We start from the raw sequence: 25,944 nt of genomic DNA, 5'->3' as shown, positions 1-25,944 counted from the left end.
CATACCAGGCAACATCTTGGTAAATCTCCTCTGCACCCTTTCCAATGCTTCCACATCCTTCCTATAATGCAGCGACCAGAACTGCACGCAATCCTCCAAATGCGGCCGCACCAGAGTTTTGTACATCTGTAACATGACCTCATGGCTCCGAAACTCAATTCCTCTACCAATAAAAGCTAACACACTGTACACCTTCTTAACAACCCTCTCAACCTGGGTGGCAACTTTCAGGGATCTATGTACATGGACACCGAGATCTCTCTGCTCATCCACACTACCAAGAATCTTAACATTAGCCCAGTACTCTGTCTTCCTGTTACTCCTCTCAAAATGAATCACCTCACACTTTTCTTCATTAAACTCCATTTTCCACCTCTCAGCCCAGCTCTGCGGCTTATCTATGTCCCTCTGTAACTTGTAACATCCTTCTACACTGTCCACAACTCCACCGACTTTAGTGTCATCTGCAAATTTACTCACCCATCCTTCTCCGCCCTCCTCCAGGTCATTTATAAAAATGACAAACAGCAGTGGCCCCAAAACAGATCCTTGTGGTACACCACTAGTAACTGGACACCAGGCTGAACATTTCCCATCAACCACCACCCTTTGTCTTCTTCCATCTAGCCAATTTCTGATCCAAACTGCTAAATCACCCTGAATCCCATGCCTCTATATTTTCTGCAATAGCCTACCGTGGGGAACCTTATCAAATGCTTTACTGAAATCCATACACACATCAACTGCTTTACCCTCATCCACCTGTTTGGTCACCTTCTCAAAGAATAAGGTTTGTGAGGCACGCCCTACCCTTCACAAAACCATGTTGACTATCTCTAATCAAATTATTCCTTTCCAGATGATTATACATCCTATCTCTTATAAACCTTTGCTCACAACAAAAGTAAGGCTCACTGGTCTATAGTTACCGAGGTTGTCTCTATTCCCCTTCTTGAACAAGGGGACAACATTTGCTATCCTCCAGTCTTCTGTCACTATTCCTGAAGACAAAGATGACTTAAAGATCAAATCTCAGCAATCTCCTCCCTAGCTTCCCAGAGAATCCTAGGATAAATCCCATCCGGCCCAGGGGACTTATCTATTTTAACACTTTCCAGAATTGCTAACACCTCCCCCTTATGTACCTCAAGCCCTTCTAGTCTAGTAGCCTGTATCTCAGTATTCTCCTCGACAACATTGTCTATGTGGCTAGGCAGCACGGTCGTGAGGTTTTGTTTGGATTGCCTTGGTCTACAGCCATCAGGGAGCTCTTCCTGTACCGTAAAGGTCAATGGTTTTATTGGTCTGTGCAGGAACTCCTTGGGCATGACCAACTCCTACATTTTGTGCTTGCATCTCTAGCTTATCAGGTTTGCTCTCAAAATAAAATGCAACAGGGCGGCAAGGTGAACAGCTGTTAGCAATGTTGCCTCACAGCGCCAGGGACCCGGGTTCAATTTCGGCCTTAGATGACCTGTCTGTGTGGAGTTTGTACGTTCTCCCAGTGTCTGCGTGGGTTTCCTCCAGGTGCTCGGGTTTCCTCCCACAGTCCAAAGATGCGCAGGTCAGGTGGATTGGCCATGCTATGTTGCCGCAAAGTGTTCAAAGGTTAGGCGGGGCTATGGGGATAGGGTGGAGGACTGGACCTAGGTAGGGTACTCATTCGGAGGGTCTGTGCGCAAATTCGATAGGCCGAATGACCTCCTTTTGCACTGTAGGGACTCTATGTTTCTGTGAACAGGTCTTGAGCTGCTTTAGCTGAGGAACTCTACAGAGGTTCTATTGTTGGCTGTTAAAAGATGCTGGTATTATCTATCTGTAATTTACTCCAATCTTTTGATTTCAGTAGGTCTGAAAGTTTAGAGAAGACTTCTCCAGAGGGCAGCTCCTAACTGAGAATCACATGTACTGACATTGAATACTTTGGGTTCACATCCAACGCCATAATGGCGTACCCTTGCTCCCTTTACAGGCATTTCGGTTGAACCTACATCCCCAGTGAAATCCCACTGTTAATAGGCCGGGTATAAGCGCCCATCCTTTTGCCTCCACTTATAACAATCTCACCTGCTCAAAGAACTCATCCATGAAGTGGTCCCTGTCCACGTTAACACTGACTTCATCATCATCATCGCTGTCCTTTGCCTGTGAAAGAGTTAAGAATATTAATTACGCACAACCCAGGTCAGAAGTGCCCCCAATGAACAGGGCAGCACCACCCAAGCATGTCCTAAAGATCCGAATATCCCCTCATATTCTTTCCATAGAATTATTATCCCCTCTTATTTTTTCCATAGAGTTTTCAAACGTGTTTTATTTATTTTGCTTCTTGGGTTTCCCATGAGGTGTTGATGAAAATCGATGGTGTAAGGGAGACGTATTTACGTTGCTAGTAACATAGGGTGCCTTTAGGGGTGCCTGGGCCTGCACATTACACAAACTAAGAATAAAAATGTTTGGAAGGATTACAAGTGAAGAAATTTAGACACAGGTTGCAGTTTCCCTGTTGGAGCCAGAAATGAGATTGCAGCCAAAAATCCCTCCCAGTTCACCATTTATTAATGTAAAACACCAGGGAACCCCTGTAAACCGTGGTTTTAGTCCCAGTTTGGACACTCGTAAATGTAATGTCTGACACGAGTCAGCGATTCTGCTTCGTGTCATTAAATCACAAAGATTGCAGGACTGCAGGATAATAACACAACGCAGTCATAATAATCTAAGGTTAATTACTGGGAAAGAATACAAGTGACCACATTACTTGCTATTGCGAATAGAATATAACAGTGGGGTTGCAAAGATAAGTGCAGCGCCTTCTAACTTCAGGCGTTAATATACTTGCTCAGCTCTTCAGTTCTTGGTGCAGTGGTTCATTTTTAATTGTTGATTGTTGATCGATGTCACATTGATAGGCATGGGAGCTAGATATTGATGGAATATTTGAGGTCTCAGCAGCTTTGTCCATAGATCTGAAGATCTAAAACCCTCACCAGGTCTGCAGCTGCCACAACCGATAGTCAAATTTACAATGCTGAATAGGAGTTATTGGCTCAGACAGGGCGAGAGGACATGGATTATCAGTAAAGGTACAGCCAGTCGCACATTAGGTAGATGAGCCCTCAATACCTGTAAACTTGTTCCAGTTGTAACTGTATTGCAGCAGGAATCACATCCTGTTCGGAGAGCCTGGAGTTTTCAAGGTCATAGCCTTTATACAAGGCAGATGGGCATCCACATAGATACCTTGCAACACCCATTTTGGGAAGAGGAAAGCAATGTTTACCATAGAAGGCCTTGTGTAAGTGAGAAGAAGCAGATTAGGCTGAAAGAAATTTGAAACCAACCCTCTTCATAAGGCTAATTTCAAGGCTGTTGCCATGTGGGCTAAACAGCTGGCTTGTAATGCAGAACAATGCCAGCTGCGCGGGTTCAATTCCTGTACCGGCCTCCCCGGTGCCAGAATGTGGCAACTAGGGGCTTTTCACAGTAACTTCATTGAAGGCTGCGCGTGACAATAAGCGATCATTATTATTATGTTTCACAACTGCACACCTGCATCCTTTTCTGGGGTATGGGGCTCCGTCCCATTGCTGAGAGGGGGGGGGGGGGGGGGGGGGGGGGTCAGTGCACCAACTCCCTTTTCTGGGGGAGGGGGGGGCGGGGAAGCAGCGCTCCGTGTGCTAGCACTCCGCTCGGCCTTTGACCTCAATACGCCAGCTCTCCACTCTGCCCTGGAGCTCAATGTGTTAGCTCTCTACTCTACCCTCGAGCTCCTTACAGCAGCTCTAGCTCTGGCCTGGAGCTTCATACACCAGTTCCTCACTCTGCTCTGAAGCTCCATGCGCCAGCTCTCTTCTCTGCCCTCGAGCTCCGTACACCAGTTCTCTGCTCTGCCCTGGAGCTCCATACACCAGTTGTCTGCTCTGCCCTCAGGCTCTATACACCATCAGTCTGCTGCTCTCTGGGGGACGGTACCCTCACTGTCTACCATTAGGAACTGGGCACCAGCTTGCTAATCTGCCCTGGGGCATTGGACAGTCTGACACATCTGTGTCCAGCCCAGTTTGCTGCCCCTGGTACCACATTTTACAACATTTATGCATTAAACCTACAACCAACCAGCAAGTTACACTTAAAGAAATGTTAATTTTACAAAATCCAAAATCACATTACAGTTTTTATCATCAGCACTTGAAACTTTTGTTTTGTGAACAGGTTTAGGTAGATTGTTTGTAGAAAGCAGATCCTGTTCTGTGTCCATGTCCCTCTCCCCATCCAGCCATACTTTATCCACATGCAGAGTGTGAACTGGGCTCTGCAGTTCTTAAGCGAGGTCACAAAATGACGTAGGACTCATTGCCAAAGCAATCTGAAACAATGAAACTACTTAGAGACAAGGAGCCTTAGTCATGTGAAGATAATACTGCTTTCCCGAAGCTGTGAAGCTTCCAGTCAGGGTGATAAATATCTGGCTGCAGCCCTTGGTCATTCCGCATTATACTATCCACAATAAGCTGCAATTTGAGCAGAAATAGCATAGTCTGTAAAGGTTAACGGTTAATTGCATCATCCATTAAATTGTTATCAGTTACGCTGATACAGGACAGCCTGCTAATTAATCTGAGGCAGGGGCAAATTCGCTGGTGTGACAAGCCTGCATTTGGAGGCACAGGATCAATTGGAATATAGATATTCAGAAGCTGCTACGATAGAGAACATGGCAGACAGTCTAATAACAGCATTCGCGCCTCACATGATGGCTGCTGTTGACCTCGATTTCCCTCAAATAGCCATTGTTAAAGTCAATGCAGCAAGCTGACATAGCCCAGAATTAGACACTGAAATGAACCACCGATACACATGCAGAGTCACTGACTGAATTTAGCCACTGAGACAGACTGGCAAACTGAAATTAACTTGAAACGCAGCTGCAAGACTAAATCAAATCAATCACCGCTGCAAACATAGGGGGCAATTTTGTGCTCTCTCCCCTGTGGTGGGCTTGGTGGCGGGAAGTATTTAAACCAGGCAGGAAGGAGGCTTTCCCCTTAGAACCTCAATTAGGTTCATGGTGAGACGGCAATTAATTCTCACTTAAGGGCCTCGTTCCGCTGCTGCTGCTGCTGCAGTCCGGGGGGGGGGGGGGGGGGGGGGGGGGGGGGGGGGGGGGGGGGGGGGGGGGGGGGATGGGGGGGGGGGGAACAAGCAATCCTGTACGGTCCCCTCAACCAAAACCACTGTGTTCGATTGAAGGATCTGTCAGGAGACCCAACCTTTGAAGGATCTGTCAGGAGGACCCAATCTTCTGCCCGTGCTGCCGACTCACTTCACATCCCCCTCCCCCCCCCCCCCCCCCCCCCCTCCCCCCATCACTCATCTCTGGCCTGGGATCCAGTAATGATACTAGACCTTAGGTGGATGTCTTTCCAGGAGCATTTCCCAACCCCCAGGTAGTGCTGTGGTTCAAAAGGCTGCCAGCCTTTGATTGACCAACTGCTCTTGGTGGGTAGGACTCCGTGGGTGCCCGTGAGCAATGCAGAGCTTCACTGGCTCTCACCTGGTGACTCCCCACGTCACTCCCATAATATTCCAGCCCAACATTTACCAACTTAAAATCAACCAACAATCTACATATTGACCAAAGAAAATCATCAATACACTGAGTATCTGCGACAGATACGAGGGGGTTGATCACCATAAGGGTTGATATCTGGAATGGTGGCTGGGGAAGGATGATAAAGAGCATGAATCACAGATGAAGTTAGATTTCATCATTTTGAGTTTTGCATCTATAATAATAATAATAATAAGTTGGGGACATTTCAGGAGAGCAAGATGGAGTCAGGGAGTCAAAAACACTACCATGCTTCAACAAGGTGGTACGTGATGTACTGCTGCAGAGAGTTAGGAGCCCCTCCTGTTTCCCTGCAATGCAGCAAAGCAACCTGGTTCTGCAACCGTGAAGGTGTGTTTAGAGGAGGTCAACAAAAGAACTATAGTACTCTGTACTTGCACCCAGTGAAAGATGCCGTTTAATGGCTTATCAGATCCAGAGAGGTGATCACAAACCCTGTAAGACGTTCTTCCCACCCACCTGCTCTTTTAATGTACTCTCATCAAATCACAATCACTTAAGCTTCAGCAGCATCCATTAGTCCCTTAATACATGCATCCTCACCTCTCCCATTCTCCACCCACCAAACAACCCCAAATCTTGCGTAATGTGATGTCACCTCATACAGCCCACCCAATTCTCAGTGGACTTCCTCAAACATGTACTGGTGCCACCTGTGATGCATCTAGCCACTAATTATGCTCAGCAGGTGCGCACATGCCTTGAAGACCATATGTCTGTTATGTAGGGAAAGGGGCACAAGAGTCTAAATTGTAACTGAGAGGAAAAGGACCAGATTTGATTCAACACTAATCTCAAAGTTGACATCTGCAGGGCACAAGCAGACAGTCGAGGCAGAGATAGCTGGGGAGAATCTACATCAGGTGGCGCAGCTCTCTCCCAGCTCTGAGAGGGAGATGCTTAAGCCTGGGGCCATCAATGAAAAGGAGAACGATAGAGGGGGCAGCAAATGTTTGCAGCACTGGCAGGCACACTTACAACAGAGGATGGAGAAGTCCAGTTCAAGCCTTTGCGGACCTTAGCCAGCGCAGAATTAGTTCCTGCATGCTCTGTCCAAGGTCCTGAAAACGCGAGGTGCCAGTATTGCTACCACCTTGAACAGAATAACCTGTCGTGGCTGTGATCTTATAAGGCATCACAGATCTGATCTCTCACAGATAGGCTGTAGTGATGTGCCACTGGTCAAGGGGGAGGCTGATGGCAAACAGGAACATAAAATTGGGAACTCCACTGAAACCATTCCCATGTTGTCCCATCATCTCCTCCATCAATCAGTACCTAATAAACAGCCTCTGCTACAGGTAGCTATGGTCACTATGAAGAAAGTCTTGGCAAACCTCTCGGAAACTCCAGCACCTCGGAGCCACTGTTTGCAAGCCTCTCGAAAATCAGAGCAGGGTTAGAACAACCCAACACTACCTCTACTGGAGCCACAGGAGTTGTAATACACAGAGGCAGCAGGGAATGGAAAAGCTTTGGAGCTCACCGAATGTTTGTGTGAAAATATCCTGTCATTCAGTTTAATTTATTTAGCTACATCACATTTATTAGTTTGCACCACTTTCCCATGTTCACTGTCCTTACCCCCAAGTGCCATCTTGGATTGGGTTATTAGTTACTCGATGAAGAATGTGATAACCTGAACAGGCAAGGTCAAATTGCTGCATGTGCTTCAGGTGGTTCCAGGGCTTCTTTCAGCCTGTGGTGGCAAGGACAGGAGGTGCGAGGTTGTGATAATTATCTTGGTCCAATGCAAGTGACCAACTGAACCTTTGCTATTATGGCATTCTTGTCATCCTGAGCATTTATGTTAGTGGCTGAACTGGTGCTGGGGTCCCAACTTCATTTTCCCAGTTAGGTGAAGAGGGCTGTATGTCATCTTTTCCCTCCACTTGTAATCCTCACCATTGCCTTGTTGTACAGCATGCAGCACGCCACTGTTATCCTCAAGATCCTCACCGGACTCCCGACCCGAAGCACATCTCGAGCAAGGTGATGGCTTGCTTGATTATATATGTGGCTCGCTTTGTAGAACTCTTCATGCTCACTGGTGGGTTCCTTTAGGTTTATCATGACCAGGTTTCAAGGAATTCTTTGTTGCTAGTTCCAAGTGTAACACGCTGGGGATGTTGGACTGTTGCAGTATGCAAGTATTTCAGGGAATCTGGCACTGGCTTGCCTTTTCTTTTGGTTGTACACCAACCAACATCCTGGGGGTTACCATATATTAGAAACTGAACCGGACGAGCCACCAGGGCAGGTCAAAGGCTAGGAATCCTACAGAGAGCAACTCACCTCCTGACCCCTCCATAGCCTGTCCACCACCTACAAGGCACAAATCAGGAGTGTAATGGAATATTCTCCATTTGCCTGGAAGAGTGCAGCTCCAACAACACTCAAGAAACTCACGGACAAAGCAGTCTGCTGGATTGCTCCTCCTTCCACAAACATTCAAAACCTCAACCCAACGAACAGTGGCAGCCGTGCGTATCATCTACAAGATGCACTGCAGTAATTCGCCAACGTCCCTTAGGCAGCAGCCTCCAAACCCATGAGCACTACTATCCAGAAGGACAAGAGCAGCAGATACATGGGGCTCCACCACTTGGAGGTTTCCCTCCAAGTCACTCACCACCCTGACTTGGAAATATATCGCCATTCCTTCACTGTCGTTGGAGCAACATCCTGGAACTCGCTCCCTAACAGCACAGTGTACCTAGACCTCAAGACTGCAGTGGTTCAAGAAGGCAACTCCCAACCACCTTCTGAAGGGCAACCAGGAATGGGCAATAAATGCTGTCCTAACCAGTGATGCCCACATCCCGTAAATGAATTTTAAAAAAAAAAGAACGCTGTAAGAATGAAATCTCTTGTGGTTGAAGAATGGGGCTGATCTGGTGTTGCTCAGGCTGCCATGTGTTTACAATCTATGGAACACCCTCCCCCTGTGGGAAAACAGCCAAGGTCATGGAGCAGAGGGTTTTGCTCATATTGGCTATCGTCACAGTTACATAGCTCGCAGCACTGGCAAAGAATCCATCCATCACTTGCCATCTGCAATAAATTGCAGCTGTCTGAAGGACTTTCACTATGTTTCTGATAGCTTCCTGGAAGGATTTGAGGGCAGAGACGACATTCACAACCACTGATAATGCATGGCCTCTTGATCCAGTATGTAGTAGACCTTCTTCGAGGATGCTGCAGAAGTCTACAACCAACTGTTGTAACAATTTCAATACTGAGCCTCTATCTGCACAATTAAGAACAAAAATTAATGAAAGGTCATTGACCTGAGATGCTAACTCTGTGTCTCTCTCCACAAAGGTTGCCCGACCTGATTTTTTTTTCCAGCTTTTTTTGTTCTTATTTCAGATTTCCAGCATCCACAGTATTGGCATCTCTATCTGTGCACTCTGTCATGTTGAGAGTGCCTCCTTCAAACTCAACCCGTCTGTTGGTTACCTCTTCTGTTCTTCACTCCCTCCAGCACACTCTTGCTGCTGTGGATGCTTGTTGCCGTCCTCATCCAAAGTCCAAATTCAAGCAGGTACGATTCTCTCCCGGGGTGTCTTGGGGGTACAGTGCTCGTGCCCCTGCCTCTGAGCCAGAAACTCTGGGTTCAAGCCCCATTTGACGGTCATGCAAAGGGCATTCATAACGTGGCTAAACAAGGTGAATATCAACCTGCAAATCCTCCTGGTCAAGCCGAATCATTGACCAATGCATGGAAGCTCTTGCTTGCCAATCTTCTTAGGATGTGGTATTTGGAACTGAGGGAGATGATTTCATCTCATCTAATGTAACGCCACTAAACTGGACAAATATGTGACTCACAACAAGAACTCTCACCAGTTTCCCAGAGGAAACGAAGAAAGCAGCTGAATACTGAACCCGTGTCAATATTGGCACTGCTGACCAATAATGCCCCAAATAAAGTATCACTCAACTCTGTTTCCATTTCTCGGCTGAGTTTCCCAAACCTCAAAATCATCGTGCACGTGGTGTAAATTTTAAATCACTGCCAAACTAAAATCCAAAAAGTAACCTCATTTAAAATGTATAATTATAGACCCAGCTCTCCAGAGCTGGCAACTCAGGTTCTTGGATACCCACCTCAATTAAAGTGAAAAAAGCTCACGTTTGAGTTGGGCTCAGGTTGCCATCTCTCTAGTTTGTATACCTGTACCTACTCACTACTGAAATCCACCTCACCCAAGGAATGGTGCAGCTGCTCAATTGCCCCCAATTTGTCTGACCAATTCAGGAAGGATTGGCAGGAGCAGTTCAACCCAACAAGATCAAGTTGGACGGGACTCCATCCTGAAGTGACTGTGCTGAAACATTACCACCTCACGATACATTTCAGCCACTGAAACTACCCCACTGCTTCAAACCTAATGTAGATTCAATGGGTTAGATTAATTGTCAACTGTACCGAATGCAATGTGTATTCTGAGCCTTGGCCTGCTTCCTTTTAGGTCACATCAAACAAACCTCGTATTTGTCATGACCGAGGCTACAAACACACCAAATTGTTCCCATTCAACAATTGGCGCATCTGAACTGAAATGCCACACACCACAACTATTTCTACTTGTCCCCTACAGCTTCTTCTAAACAAAAAGTTCAGTGATTTGCAAGGAATTTTTATTTCATCATTTGCACATTTCTGTTGACCTGACTCGACAGTCAAACATTCATCATGCTGCCACTTGCTTCAATTCCTTCACAACTCGCAGCCATAGAATACCTACATTGCAGAAGGAGGCCACTTGGCCCATCAGGTCTGCACCAACCCTTCGAAAGAGCACCATAACCTAGACCCCCTCCCCCACCCTATCCCCGTAACCCCACTTAACCTTGAACACTAAGGGGCAACTTAGCATTGCCAATCTACCTAACCTGCACATCTTTGGACTATGGGAGAAAACCGGAGCACCCGGAGGAAACCCACACAGACATGGGGGGGGGGGAAATTTAAACTCCACACAGTCACCCAAGGCCGGAATCGAACCCGGGTCCCTGGCGCTGTGAGGCAGCAGTGCTAACCACTGTGCCACCATGCATCACTGGGAAGGCCAGCATTTGTTGCCCACATCTTACCATTTCAGATGGCAGTTAAGTGTGTAGGCCAAACTGGGTAAGCATGGTATGTTTCCTTCCTGTTAGTAAACCAGATGGATTTTCTTTTACAGCAATCAATGATAGTTGTTATGGTCTTTCAATTTCAACCCAATTGAATCTTTCAATTCCAGATTTAGTAATTGAATTAGCCTGGGCCTCAGTGACGTTACCACTACACCATCATCTGCCCTTTGACGCTTAAGGCTGCCTCCAACATCTGATTAGTTTCGTCCCCGCTAGGCCAGGTTTCACAATTAGGAAAGAAGAAGAAAGCAATCTGCTGCTTCGAGAAACCTCTCCCCATGGCAACTCTGTCCCACCCATCTCAGTTCCTGCAGGAACCATCAGTTTAATCGTCTCTGATCTCCAGAAAGAATTTTGTAAAAACTGCAGAATTTTAATATATTCACCGAGATCGCTCTCGTCTTGCATCATAAAAATCTCTGCATTATACATTTCAAAGTGAATTTCTAACTGGGTCAATGCCTTGCTTCCTTTTAATGGAATCCAAGTAATTCCCTGTACTGTAGCTTGATGTGAAAAAAAAATCACAATTTAATTATCAAATGTGAATTGTGAGGAGGACAGTGCATCAAAAGGATATAGACATGTTGGTGGGATGGGTCAACAGGTGGCAGATGGGTTTCAATGCAGTGAACTGTGAAATGATGCATTTTGGTAGGAAGAACATGGAGAGCAATGCAAGATAAAGGGTACAATTCTAAAGTGGCAGAGGAACCTGGGTGGATATGTGCACAAGTCATTGAAGATGGCAGGATAGATGGAGAGAGCAGTTAATAAAGTGCACAGTATCTGAGACTTCTTAATGGGGGCAGGAGTACAAGAGCCAGGAGGTTATGCTGAACTGCTATAGAACATAGAACATTACAGCACAGTACAGGCCCTTCAGCCCTCAATGTTGCGCCGACCTGTGAAACCACTCTAAAGCCCATCTACACTATTCCCTTATCATCCATATGTTTATCCAATGACCGGTTAAATGCCCTTAATGTTGGCGAGTCCACTACTGTTGCAGGCAGGGCATTCCACGCCTTTACTACTCTCTGAGTAAAGAACCTACCTCTGACATCTGTCCTATATCTATCTCCCCTCAATTTCAAGCTATGCCCCCTCATGCTAGACATCACCATCCGAGGAAAAAGGCTCTCACTGTCCACCCTATCTAATCCTCTGATCATCTTGTATGCTTCAATTAAGTCACCTCTTAACCTTCTTCTCTCTAACGAAAACAGCCTTAAGTCCCTCAGCCTTTCCTCATAAGAGCTTCCCTCCATACCAGGCAACATCCTGGTAAATCTCCTCTGCACCCTTTCCAATGCTTCCACATCCTTCCTATAATGTGGCGACCAGAACTGCACGCAATCCTCCAAATGCGGCCACACCAGAGTTTTGTACATCTGTAACATGACCTCATGGCTCCGAAACTCAATCCCTCTGCCAATAAAAGCTAACACACTACGCCTTAACAACCCTATCAACCAGGGTGAAAACTTTCAGGGATCTATGTACATGGACACTGAGATCTCTCTGCTCATCCACACTACCAAGAATCTTAACATTAGCCCAGTACTCTGTCTTCCTGTTACTCCTCTCAAAATGAATCACCTCACACTTTTCTGCATTAAACTCCATTTTCCACCTCTCAGCCCAGCTCTGCAGCTTATCTATGTCCCTCTGTAACCTGCAACATCCTTCCGCACTGTCCACAACTCCACTGACTTTAGTGTAATCTGCAAATTTACTCACCCATCCTTCTACGCCCTCCTCCAGGTCATTTATAAAAATGACAAACAGCAGTGGCCCCAAAACAGATCCTTGTGGTACACCACTAGTAACTGGACACCAGGCTGAACATTTCCCATCAAGCACCACCCTCTGTCTTCTTACAGCGAGCCAATTTCTGATCAAAACTGCTAAATCATCCTGAATCCCATGCCTCCGTATTTTCTGTAATAGCCTACACGGGGAACCTTATAAAACGCTTTACTGAAATCCATATACACCACATCAACTGCTTTACCCTTGCCAACTGTTTGGTCACCTCCTCAAAGAACTCAATAAGGTTTGTGAGCATGACCTACCCTTCACAAAACCGTGTTGACTATCCCTAATCAAATTATTCCTTTATAGATGATTATAAATCCTATCTCTTATAAACCTTTCCAAGACTTTGCCCACAACAGAAGTAAGGCTCACTGGTCTATAGTTACCGGGGTTGTTTCTACTCCCCTTCTTGAACAAGGGGACAACATTTGCTATCCTCCAGTCTTCTGGCACTATTCTTGTAGGCAATGATGACATAAAGATCAAAGCCAACGGCTCAGCAATCTCCTCCCTAGCTTCCCAGAGAATCCTAGGATAAATCCCATCTGGCCCAGGGGACTTACCTATTTTCACACTTTCCAGAATTGCTAACACCTCCTCCTTATGAACCTCAAGCCCTTCTAGTCTAGTAGCCTGTATCTCAGTATTCTCCTTGACAACATTGTATTTTTCCTGCGTGAATACTGACAAAAAATATTCATTTAGCACCTCTCCTGTCTCCTCGGACTCCACGCACAACTTCCCACTACTGTCCTTGACTGGCCCTACTCTTATCCTAGTCATTCTTTTATTCCATACATACCTCTAGAAAGCTTCAGGGTTATCCTTGATCCTACATGCCAAAGACTTCTCATGTCCCCTCCTGGCTCTTCAAAGCTCTCTCTTTAGGTCCTTCCTAGCTAACTTGTAACTCTTGAGCGCCCTAACTGAACCTTCATGTCTCATCTTTACATAAGCCTCCTTCTTCCTCTTGACAAGTGATTCAACTACTTTAGTAAACCATGGTTCCCCCGCTCGACCACTTCCTCCCTGCCTGACAGGTACATATTTATCAAGGACACGCAGTAGCTGTCCTTGAATGAGCTCCACATTTCAATTGTGCCCATCCCCTGCAGTTTCCTTCCCCATCCTATGCATCCTAAGTCTTGCCTCATCGCATCATAATTGCCTTTCCCCCAGCTAGAACACTTGCCCTGCGATATATACCTATCCCTTTCCATCGCTAAAGTAAAAGTATCTGAATTGTTGTCACTATCACCAAAGTGCTCACCTACCTCCAAATCTAGCACCTGTCCTGGTTCATTACCCAGTACCAAATCCAATGTGGCCTCACCTCTTGTTGGCCTATCTACATACTGTGTCAGGAAACCTTCCTGCACACATTGGACAAAAATGGACCCATCTAAAGTACTCGAACTATAGCGTTTCCACTCAATATTTGGAAAGTTAAATCCTTATTCCGGATGCTCCTGGCGTTGAAGTAGACACACTTTAAACCACCTTCCTGCCTGCCGGTACACTCCTGCAACCTAGAAACATTACTCATGACCTCACTACTCTCAACTTCCTGTATACTGGAGCTACAATTCAGGTTCTCAATTATTCTCTGCTGAATAAGACACTAGTTTGGCCTTAGCTGAAGTATTGGGCCAGTCCTGGACGCTGCACTTTACGAAGGATATGAAGGCATTGGAGAGAGCACAGAAAAGATTCACAGGAATGGTTCCAGTGATGAGGAACTTCAGTTATAAAATAGATTGGAAACCTTAGCCTTCTCTTCTCAAAGGAAAACCATCCTGAGAGGAGATCAGGTGGCGGTATTCAAAATCATGATGAGTGTGGACAGAGTAGATTGGGAGAAACTATTCTCACTTATGAAAGGTTGAGAACAAGAAGGCACAGATTTAAAATAATTGGTGAAAGCCGCAAAGTCAACATGAGGAGAAACTTTTTCATACAGCGAGTGGTTAAGTTCTGGAATGTACTGACTTCCGGCGGCGGCCATGGTGTGAGTGGTCGCACAAGTCAAAGAGACAAAATCTGCAAATAGTTGGCCTGGCTGAAGGAGTGGAAGGTGCGAGTGGCACGAGGTACGTTTTGAGGATGCTGGCAGGGCTGGTGGCAGAGGGGGTGCTGGATAAGGCTCCTGAGGAGAACAAATCGCACAGTCTCTGAGGCAGAAGCCAAGAGCTGTGGAGCTGCCACAGGCGGTGATCATGAGACTTCACAAGTTTGTATAAAAAGAGAAGATCTTGCAGTGGACCAGGGAGAAGGAGAACTCCAAATGAGAGGGGCACAAGGTCCGAATTTACTAGGACATTGGAGCTGAGCTGGCAAAATGGCGTGCGGGGTTCAACAGGGCCAAGGTGGTGTTATATCAACAGCAGATCAGATTTGGGTGCTCTACCCAGCGAAACTATGGATGACTTATGAAGGCCAGGAATATTATTTTGAGACCCCAGAAGTGGTCAATGACTTATCAAAGAGCATAAACTGGGGGAGAACTGAACACTTTTGGGAGGCGGAGGTGTTGGCACTCTGGAATAATGGAGACTACGGGTGGAGTTGGGGTTGGAGGGAGTGTTTTTTTCTTTTCCTCCGACATGGAGGGTTTTTGTTTCTGTTGGGTTGACAAAGGGGGAGCAGGGGTGAAATGTTTGTCAGGGGACAGCTGTCCCCATCCCCCCTCCTGCTGCCTGGGACTGTGTTTCTCCTTTTTGTTTGTTTTTGGGGAAGGTGACCTGTAGTTCAAGATGAATCTTTGTTTGGGTGGGGTAGGGGGAGGCAGCAGGGAGCTTTCTTGACACAACAAAGAGGTGAGGGTGGGGTGGGGGGTCAATAGGAGGAGCCTTTGGACAGGAATTGCCACGCTGGCAGGTAATGCTGGTGAACGGAAGAGAGGTGGGGTGAAGGCTGAAGAGAGGTGGCCGTGGGGGGGGAGGGGGTGGACGAAAGAGAAAGGAGGGAAATGCGACGCGGAGAGATTGGAGAAGAAACATGGTCAGGGGTGGTGAAAGGGGCTGTCTTTTATAACAGTGGTGTGGTGGTGTGAATGGGAGCACTGCCATTGGTGCAGAGCATTTGTTTCCCATTGGCTTTGGCTGGTCATGTGCCTCTCGTCTGATTGGCTGGGACTAGTCATGTGACTGCTCACCAATTGGTCGAGAGGCAAGTAGACCCCGCCTCCGAGGCGGGGTATAAGTACCCAGAGTTCCCGGCGGTCGGCCTTTCTCTGTAGTCGACCACCGGGCTAACAGCTAGCTGATTAAAGCCACAGTTTGGATCTTCATTGTGTCTCGTGTCCAATTGATGGTACATCAGGTGGTAGAGCCAAAATGGGAGGATGATAGATGGTAGAGGGGAACAAAGGCGTATGCCCCCAATAACGCTGTTAACATGGAACGTACGAGACCACAATTGACCGGTGAAATAATCTCAGCTCCTTGAGCAACTAAGGAGTTTAAAAGTCTGTGTGGTCTTTCTGCAGGAGACACACCACTGCGTGAAGGACGAGATTAGGCTGAGAAAGGGATGGGGGGAGGGACAGTTTTTCCACTTGGGGTTTGATTCAAAGTTGTGGGGGGTGGCCATTTTGATGAACAAGAAAATGGGGTCTTTGAGCGCGAAAGTGAGGGACGCGCAGGGAGATGTGTGATTATGAGTGGGGTATTAGAGGTGACGCCGGTGGTACTGGTGAATGTATATGCACCGAATTGCGATGATATAGGTTTTATGAGAGGGTTGCTGGCAGCGATCCCGGACTTGGCCACTTCCCAGTTGATTATCGGCGGAGATTTGAATTGTGTCCTTGAGCCGAGGGTATATAGATCGAGCCCCAGCTCTGTGAGTAGGATATGAATGGCAAAGGAGCTGGGCGGGTTTATGGAAAAGATGGGTATGGTGGAACCGTGGCGCTTATTCCTTTTTCTGACATGTTTATAGGGTGAATTCAAGAATCAACTTTTTTGTGGTGAGCCAGGAGGTTTTGGTTGGGGTGGAGGGGGCAGAGTACAATGGGATAGTAACCTCGGACAATGCGCCCCATTGGCTAGAGATTCGGCTTAAATCGAGATGGGAACAGAGGCCAGGGTGGAGGCTCGATTTGGGATTTTTGGCAGGATTTTGCAATAAAGTGTGGCTGTGATTAAAGATTATGTAGAATTGAACTAAAACTGGGAGGTGTCGGCGGCCATATTTTGGAAAGCACTAAAAGTGGTAATCGGGGGGGGGGGGGAAGAGCATCTCGCTCAAGGCGCAAGCGGATAGGGAAATGAGGGTAGAATATGAACGGCTCATGTACAGGATAGTTGAGGACGGTAGGGAAGTACTCGAGGGCACCCACCACGGAGTGATTGGCAAGGAGGAAAACATGCAAGAGCAATTCAATAGGTTGACAAGGGGGAAGGCAGTAGACAGATGCGTAGGGCAAGAGGGGTGCAGTATGAATACAAGGAGAAGGCAAGGTGAACATTAGCACATCAGCTATGAAGGCAGGCCGTGTCCAGGGAAATATTGAAGAGACGGACTGAGGCAAGAGAGGTGCTGTCAGAACCGGGGAAGATAAATGAGGCATTTAGGGATTATTATAAGGAGCTGTACAGGGCGGACCCGGGGGTTCAAGGGGGGACAAGGGACGGTTTTTAGACAAACTGGAGTTTCCACAATTGGATGAAAAGAAGAGGCAAGTGCTAGAGGAGCCCCTGGGCTGAGGGAGGTATTGGACAGTATAAGTGGTATGAAGTTGGGGAAGGCTCCAGGGCCTGATATCCAGATGAATTTTATAAGGAGCTCGCGATGGACCTGACACCACATCTCTTGGGGCCATTTAATGAGGCGTTGCAGAAAGGGGAGCTGCCGGAGACGCTGACTCAGTTGATGATCACATTAATACCAAAGAAGGGGAAAGACCCGTTGGAATGTGGGCCATATATGCCCATATCATTGTTAAATACAGTGTAAAAGTGCTGGCTAAGCTGGAAGCGGGAAGATTGGAGGGGTGTGACCTGGGGGTGATTGCGAAGGACCAGACAGGATTTGTAAAGGGCAGGCAGCTTTCTAGTAATATAAGGAGGCTGTTAAACGTGGTCATGACCACATATTTAAATGACAAATGCTATTCCCCATATTCGGCGATACAGGGTAAGGAGGATGCCATTCAGCCGCTGGAGTTCATCCCAAAATTCAAGTAGACCATTAGTGATCTGTACCCAAACTAAATTTACCAGCCCATAATCTATATTCCTTGCTATCCTTACTTAAAAAAACAGTTGCTGTTCACCTTGAAAATTTCAATTGACCCAATGGTCAATGCTCTAAACTTTTAAGATTGCCCCCCTTTGTTCTGAAGGGATATGGTGACCCCTTCCATGATGCAAAGATGGATTAAGAAAGTTTTCACGCAGTGTGCAAGTCTTTGAATCCTAGTTTGATAGTTTGTTGAATTTTGAAGGGTGCCTTTTACTCTTCCTTACTTTTAGCTCAATATCAAAGGAAAATTATCAAATATGTTCAGGAATGTTGCAGGGAGTATATGGAGGATGGGAAGACATAGTATGGAGAACATTAGATAAGAGTAGGCAGCTTTCGCTGAAGTAGCAGAGGTTCAGAGGCATGGGCAGATGGGACCAAATGGTCTCAGTTAAGGATGCCAAGTTGGTATTAGCATGAGATAGTGACAGTACAAAAGGATTAATATGTTGGCAAACACAATCACTTCAAACTTCACGATTTAGGCTGGAAGTTGTTATGATTCATCCGAGACTGAATATCGGAGGCAGTCATGAGGAAGAGATAAGTATTGGAGAAGCTGAGATGGGTATTATCAGCATACATCTGGACAACCCCCCCTCCTCCCCCCCCCCCCCCCCAACCCTCCCTTGACTATGACGTTACTAATGCGGAGAAGGAAGTGGAGGTTGTCAAGGGTGAATCCTGGAAACAATGGTGTTGGGCAGGAAGTGATATGCTGTTTGCATCTAGGTAGGTAGGAATGGAACAATGCAAGGGGAAATCCCAGGGAGCTGGTCAATAGAGTAAAGGTGTCGGGAATATCTTAAACAAAAATGAATTGTTCCCTTACATCTCAATTATTTAGCCTAGGCTTCTGTTCTCCAACAAGCACTGCCCCTCATGACACCATTACAGAAATTTCTTATTTTGTATAATTAAAGAGACAGCAAGAATTTTCTCTAATTACTATGCCAAATACATTTAGAAGATATGTATAATGAATGTAATTTTGCTCACAGAAACATGACTGCATTGATGGAAAGTGCCATGTGCAGGTCTGAATAACAATACAGAGAATAACAGGCACACAAGGAGCACAATGGCAGAGTGTAGGTGTGCGCAGAAATAAAAGATTACAGGTTGACTAACAACAGATGGGTTTTTTTTGCAACTAGGCTTGGGCCTAACATCCAATCACCATTTGTCTGGCACAGTGGTGTGCGCTGTTCGCAAGAAAATTATTTTTCCGGTACAAACCAATTTGCAAGAATTTTCCGTTCCATCCACAACAAATGTCTTTTTTGCACCTCAGATCCACTTTTGGCCTGCCCGAAATAAAAGCATGGCAACCCTCCACTTGCCTAATGACCTTCCTGGCTCCTTTATCTAATCATGGCTCGCCCTCTCTCCTCCATGTTTCCTGACTGTGGTTTGGTGCAGTAGGCCATCCTGTCCAACAGCCAACCAGCCTCTAAATTCAGCTAGCTGGTGACTGGCATTAAACCACCAGACATTAGAATGTCAGGATGACAGCACCTTGTCTGCTAAAGTTCCCCATCCTGCTTCCCCACTCCCCATCTTGCTTCCCCCTTCTAAATATCGGGCCCAGTTACGAAAAGAGCTTCCTGCCAGCCTGTTTTTCCACCATTTGTAAACTGCAGTTCATTCAAAGCTCTGTTTTTGCGTTTCCTATCCCACACCAAATCCTATTCTCCCAACATCCTTATTCCAACTAACCTATGTTGACTCTTGTGGCTAAACATCTCAAACGTAAAGTTCTCATCTTTGTGTTTAATTTAAAGGCTATGGGCCCTGACAATTCTACTGAAAATTTCTGCTCCCGAATTTGCCGTACCCCTAGCCAAGTTGTTCCAGTACAGCTACAACATTGGTATCTACCCGGCAATGTGGAAAATTGCCCAGGTGTGTCCTGTACACAAGAAACAGGACAAATCTTGCCCAGCCAATCCAGCAAAGTGATGGAAGGGGTCATCAACAGCGCTATCAAGCAACACTTACTCAGCAATAACCTGCTCACAGATGCTCAGTTTGGGTTCCGCCAGGGTCACTCAGATCCTGACCTCATTACAGCCTTGATTCAAACATGGACAAAAGAGCTGAATGCCAGAGGTGAAGGGAAAGTGACTGGCCTTGACATCAAGGCAACATTTGACCGAATATGGCATCAAGTTGAAAAACCCTTTGCTGGTTGGAGTCAGATCTGGCACAAAGGAAGATGGTTGCGGTGGTTGGAGATGAATCATCCCAGTTCCAGGACATCACTCCAGGAGTTCCACAGGGTAGTGTTCTCGGCTCAACCATCTTCAGCTGCTTCATCAATGACGTCCCTTCCATCATAAGGTCAGAAGTGGGGGTGTTTGCAGATGACGACACAATGTTCAGCACCATTTGCGACTTCTCAGATAATGAAGCAGTCCATGTGCAAATGCAGCGAGACTTGGGCAAGGTCCAGGCTTGGGCTGACAAGTGGCAAGTTACCTTCGTACCGGGTGGTACGGTGGCACAGTGGTTAGCACTGCTGCCTCACGGCGCTGAGGTGCCACGTTCAATCCCGGCCCCGAGTCACTCTCCATGTGGAGTTTGCACATTCTTCCCATGTCTGCGTGAGTCTCACCCACACAACCCAAAGATGTGCAGGTTAGGTGAATTGGTCGCACAAAATTGCCACCTAATTGGAAAACAATAATTGGGTACTCAGAAATTTTTTTTTATTTTTTAAAAGTTACACTCGCGCCATACAAGTGCCATGCAAGGACCATCTCCTACAAGAGAGGATCTAACTATCGCCCCTTAACATTCAATGGCACTACCATCGCTGAAACCCCTCAATCAACATCCTTGGGGTTACCATTAGTCAGAAACTGAACTGGACGAGCCATATTAATAGTGTGCCTACCAAGGCAGGTCAAAGGCTATCCGACAGGAGTAACTCACCTCCTGACCTCTCCAAGGTCTGTCCACCATCTATGAAGCCCAAGTCAGGAGTGTAATGGAATACTCTCCACTTGCTTGGATGAGTACAGCTCCAACAATACTCAAGAAGCTCAACACCATCCAGGACAAAACAGCCCGCTTGATTGATCTCCCGTCCACAAACATTCAAACCCTCCACCACCGATGAACAGTGGCAGCCATGTACTATCGACAAGAGGCCCTGCAGTAACTCGCCAAGGTTTCTTCGACAGCACCTTCCAAACTAATGAACATGGCCATCTTGAAGGAGAGAGCAGCAGACACCTGGGAACCCAGGTTCTGCTCAAAGTTACTCACCACCCTCACTTAGAAATATATCACTGTTCCTTCACTGTTGCTGGGAACAATCATGGAACTCCCTCCCCAACAGAACAGTGGTGTGCCTACACCTCAGGGATTGCAGCGGTTCAAGAGGGCAACTCACCACCACCTGCTGAAGTGCAATTAGGCTTGGGCAATTACTGCTTGCCTAGCCAGCGGTGCCCACATCTGTAAATTAATTTTTAAAATATTGTTTCCATGGCAAACCCCATCTCTGTAATCAATCCCAACCTCACTCTCCTCCCATACCCGACTCGTACAACTCCTGCCCCTTATAGTCACCCCTACCATTCCCCCAAAATTCACCAACCTCCGTCTTATTCCTCTGGAATTACCTCCCCAAGCCCCTCTCTCTGTGTGCCTACCCCCCCCCCCCCCCCCCCCCCCCCCCCCCCCCCCCGGTACAGACTAGACATATTCCTCGGAGGGAGAAAGGAAGAGCATCCACTCGAGCTTCCTGGACGACTAGTAATATAGAGAATAAAATAAGACAGGAATAGGAATCACATGAAAAATAATTCAATGGAGAACCAAAAGAATTCAAATGCGGGGGGGCTGGAGGTGAGCAAGGAACTAATGGGAGCGAAGAGGATGCATGAGAATATATTAACAGGCACCATAAAAAGGGACCTCAGAAAATCTTCTATCAACATAATACTAAGAGAGTAATCAATGGAAGAGCAGGATCAATTAGCAACTGAAGCAGAGATCTTCTAGTGGAAACAGAGGGCATCGCTGAGGCAATACATGAGTACTTTGCATCTGTCTTCGAAAGGGGGTGCTGACAATGTCACAGTAAAAGGAGGCAGTAGAGAAATCGAGTACGATAAAAATAGATAAATAGGTACTTAAAATGGTGGCAGCACTCGAAGGAGCAAAGTCATTCAGTCCAGATGAGCTGCTCCGGAATTGTTGAGGAAAAGTGGAAATTGCACAGGCTCTTGCCACAACTCTCTAGTTGTCGCCAGATAAGTGAGTGGTCTCAGAGGACTGTAGGATTGCAAACTATTATTTGCCTGTTTATAAAAGGGAAGAGGGATAAACCCAACAACCACAAGCTGGTCTGCTTAATGTCGCTAGTGGGGAAAACCTCAGAGCCAATGCTGGAGAAATTAAACCAGCACTTAGGAAAATATGGGTTAACAAATCAAAGATTAATAAATGAAAGCCTGAATAGATCGTTAAAGGCAAATCAAGTTTGACAAGCTTGGTTGTGCTCTTTGATGAAATATCAGAGAGGGTTTTTTTTAATATAAATTTAGAGTACCCAATTCATTTTTTCCCAATTAAGGGGCAATTTAGCGTGGTCAATTCATCTATCCTGCACATCTTTTGGGTTGTGTGGGTGAAACCCACGCAGACATGGGGAGAATGTGCAAACTCCACACGGACAGTGACCCGGGGCCGGGATCAAACCCGGATCATCGGCGCCGCGAGGTAGCAGTGTTGGTAGCACAGTGCCAGGGTCCCAGGTTCGATTCCCGGCTTGGGTCACTGCCTGTGTGGAGTTTGTACGTTCTCCCTGTGTCTGCGTGGGTTTTCTCCGTATGCTCCAGTTTCCTCCCACAAGTCCTGAAAGACGTGTTTATTAGGTAAAATGGACATTCTGAATTCTCCCTCAGTGTACCCGAATATGCGCTGGAATGTGGCGACTGGGGGATTTTCACAGTAACTTCATTGCAGTGTTAATGTCAGCCTACTTGAAACAATAATAAAGATTATTATTACCAACTGCGCTACCATGCAGCCCTGAAATAACAGAGGGTTGATGAAGTCATTGCAGGTGATTTTGTGTACGTGGAATTTCAACAGGAGTTTGATAAAGTACCACACAATAAAAACTCAACAAAAAGCAGAGTAGCAGTGGTGAAAGGTTTTTTGTTTCCACACTGTGAAGAGATATACAATGAAGTTCCTAGGATCAGTTTTGGGAACACTGCTTTTTTTAATGAATGCTAATAACTTAGACTTAGGCAGCAGAGATGACATAATTTCAAAGTTTGCAGATGATACAAAACTTGAAAACGTCATGAACTGTGTGGGGAACAAAACAGACTTCCGGAAGACATAAGCAGACTGGCGAAATGGGCACACACTTGGCAGAAGAAATTTTAGGCATACAAGTGTGAAGTGAGTGATTTTGGAAGGAAAAATGTGGGGAAGCAATATAAACTGGATGGTGAAATTTTAAAGAGAGCGTAGGAACAGAGAGACCTGTGGAAATATATACAGACGTCTTTGAAGCTGGCAGGCTGAGTTGAGAAGGCTGTTAAAAAAAGCATAGAGGGTTATAGACATAAAATACAGAATAAAGCAAGGCGTGCTAAAAACCCTCATAAAACACTTGTTCAGCTGGGATATTGAGACCATTGCTGGGCACGACACTCTAGGAAAGATGTTGAGGTTTTAGTGTTGGTGTAGAAAAGATTTATTCGAGTGGTAGCAGTGGTGAAAGGTTTCAGTCACGCAGAGAGACCACAGAAACAGCGAGTTATGACGGTGATTAGCAATGCAGTGTCTGAAAAGATGGTGGTAGTGAAAGCAAATTCCACAATAACTTTTGAAAGAGAATTAATAAATATTTGAACGGGCACAATTTAAGGGCTATGGGGAAAGAGCAAGGTGGAGCGTTTGATTGGCTAGTTTGTTCAAAGAACTATCGTAGTTACGATAGGCCGAGTGATCTCATTCTGAAACTGCTGTATTAAGTCCAAGTTACATTGTACGGTTGGGTCCGGATGGAAAGATCAATAGAATCAGCTGTATGCAATGTGGGAGATAACCAGTTCAGAAGGCAGAACTAATATTGGATAGCAGATGGAATTAATTTAGCAATCTCATTCAGAATGGCAAGAGGATAGGCTGATAAGCTCACACAATGATACACCAAAATGGAATTTTCAGAGGCTGGGATTATGCCGTATTTTTGGGTGGTCGAAAGAGGGGTTTTACTATACAGTGTGCTGTATCTGACCAGCGATAGCTTGGTGGGACATAGACAGCTTTATGATATGTTTAATGAGTAATGCTAGTGAGGGGGGGGGGGGGGGGGGAGAATGTTCCGGGGGAGTTGGGCTTATTATTTTCAAGTGAATCCTTTTCTTCAGAGGGAAACAAAATCACACGATTACAGCCAATAGAAAGGTAGAGGTTTACGGAGTTAAATCAGGATTAAGTGATAAACCCTGATCCGAGATTTACCCAATACTGTGCTATGATAGGGGCAATAAAGAGATCCAGAGCAGGGTACAGACAGTGAACAAGTCTTCAACTGAACGGACTGATCACAGCAACAAAAAGATACTGCATCACAAGTCATTGTTCCAAAATGCTGCAGCTAATTTGCTAAAATGTGCTGGCAGGGTGATGTATTAACGTCAGACTCCCTGAATAGAAACTCAGTCAGATTACCCTCAGCCAATACACGTCAATTGCTGTTCCAACAAACTAAAAACCAATTCCCATTTCAATGTCTTAATGCAATGGTTCACAGTCTGGGGTCCATAGCGGCTTTCGGTGGGGGGGGGGGGGGGGGGGGGGGGGGTCCATCAAATAACATGAAATGTACAGCTGGGGATGGGTGTGGAGTGTGACTGCCATATTTGCAGTACAGAGTGGGCTGGCTGACTGGTTCACCCATAGGGGACATAAAGCTCGACAAACCCTCCAGTGAGAAGCAGGCAGACCTATTTTAATAGTTTTCTGCAAAGCTTGAAACAGCGTTAGGAGTATTATATAGCCAATTTAAATGGGGGTGAGGGGTGCTATCTGAATTCTAAATGATTTGGAAAAGGGTTCCACAAGCAAAATAATTTTAAAACCACTGTCTTGCAGTGTTGCACTCCTGCAGCTAATACTGCAGAAAATCTCAGCCGGTACAGCAACTGAACCTGCGCTGTTGGCCTTGCTCTGCATCACAAACTATCTGTCTGATCAACTGAGCTAACCCGGCCTTAACTCAGGACAACTGGTTCGTGATGCAGAGCAAGGCCAGCAGCGCTCGTTCAAACCCCTACCGGCCGAGGTTATTCACAAAGACCTTCTCAACCTTGCCCTTCGCCTGAGGTGTGGTAATCCTCAGGTTAAATCACCGCCAGCCAGCTCTCCCCAATCAAAGGGGAAAGCAGCCTATGGTCATCTGGGACTATGGCTACTTTACTGCAGACAGTATGGCCTGTTGTGTTGCTCACATTGGGGTAACACGGACTGCACACGATGCAGTTAAATGATCAAGCATGCTCCAAAGTGGGCAGCATGGTAGCCTTGTGGATAGCACAATCGCTTCACAGCTCCAGGGTCCCAGGTTCGATTCCGGCTTGGGTCACTGTCTGTGTGGAGTCTGCACATCCTCCCCGTGTGTGCGTGGGTTTCCTCCGGGTGCTCAGGTTTCCTCCCACAGTCCAAAGATGTGCGGGTTAGGTGGATTGGCCATGATAAATTGCCCTTAGTGTCCAAAATTGCCCTTAGTGTCCAAAATTGCCCTTAGTGTTGGGTGGGGTTACTGGGTAATGGGGATAGGGTGGAGGAGTTGACCTTGGATAGGGGGTAGGGTGCTCTTTCCAAGAGCCGGTGCAGACTCGATGGGCCGAATGGCCTCCTTCTGCACTGTAAGTTCTATGTAATTCTATGTAAACGTAGGCGTTGGTTCAATAAGATTTATTGAACTTCAGTAATGAAGCACGCAGCTGCCTGTGGGTTGACTCTCTACTACTCTCAGTAAACTAACATTAACTATCTAGACCAGGCTAGCTCTGATCCACGTGTAGAAGGTGTTGAATGATTTGTACACCCTGACT

At 46.3% G+C, this 25,944-nt stretch overlaps 1 protein-coding gene across 3 annotated transcripts in view; it reads right to left on the bottom strand.

Annotated features, from left to right (window-relative positions):
- LOC119974781 (syntaxin-1A) overlaps positions 1–25,944 on the bottom strand; it is a 339,400-nt gene that overhangs the window by 293,887 nt on the left and 19,569 nt on the right. For all 3 annotated transcript variants that reach the window (XM_038814026.1, XM_038814025.1, XM_038814027.1), the window contains exon 2: positions 2,068–2,145. In XM_038814026.1, coding sequence (XP_038669954.1) covers positions 2,068–2,145 — 78 coding nt within the window. The remainder of the gene's footprint in view (positions 1–2,067; positions 2,146–25,944) is intronic.

This window comes from Scyliorhinus canicula, chromosome 12 (genome assembly GCF_902713615.1).
Source record: "Scyliorhinus canicula chromosome 12, sScyCan1.1, whole genome shotgun sequence".
Taxonomy (NCBI): Eukaryota; Metazoa; Chordata; class Chondrichthyes; order Carcharhiniformes; family Scyliorhinidae; genus Scyliorhinus; species Scyliorhinus canicula.
This window is presented reverse-complemented; position numbering and strand designations above follow the sequence as displayed.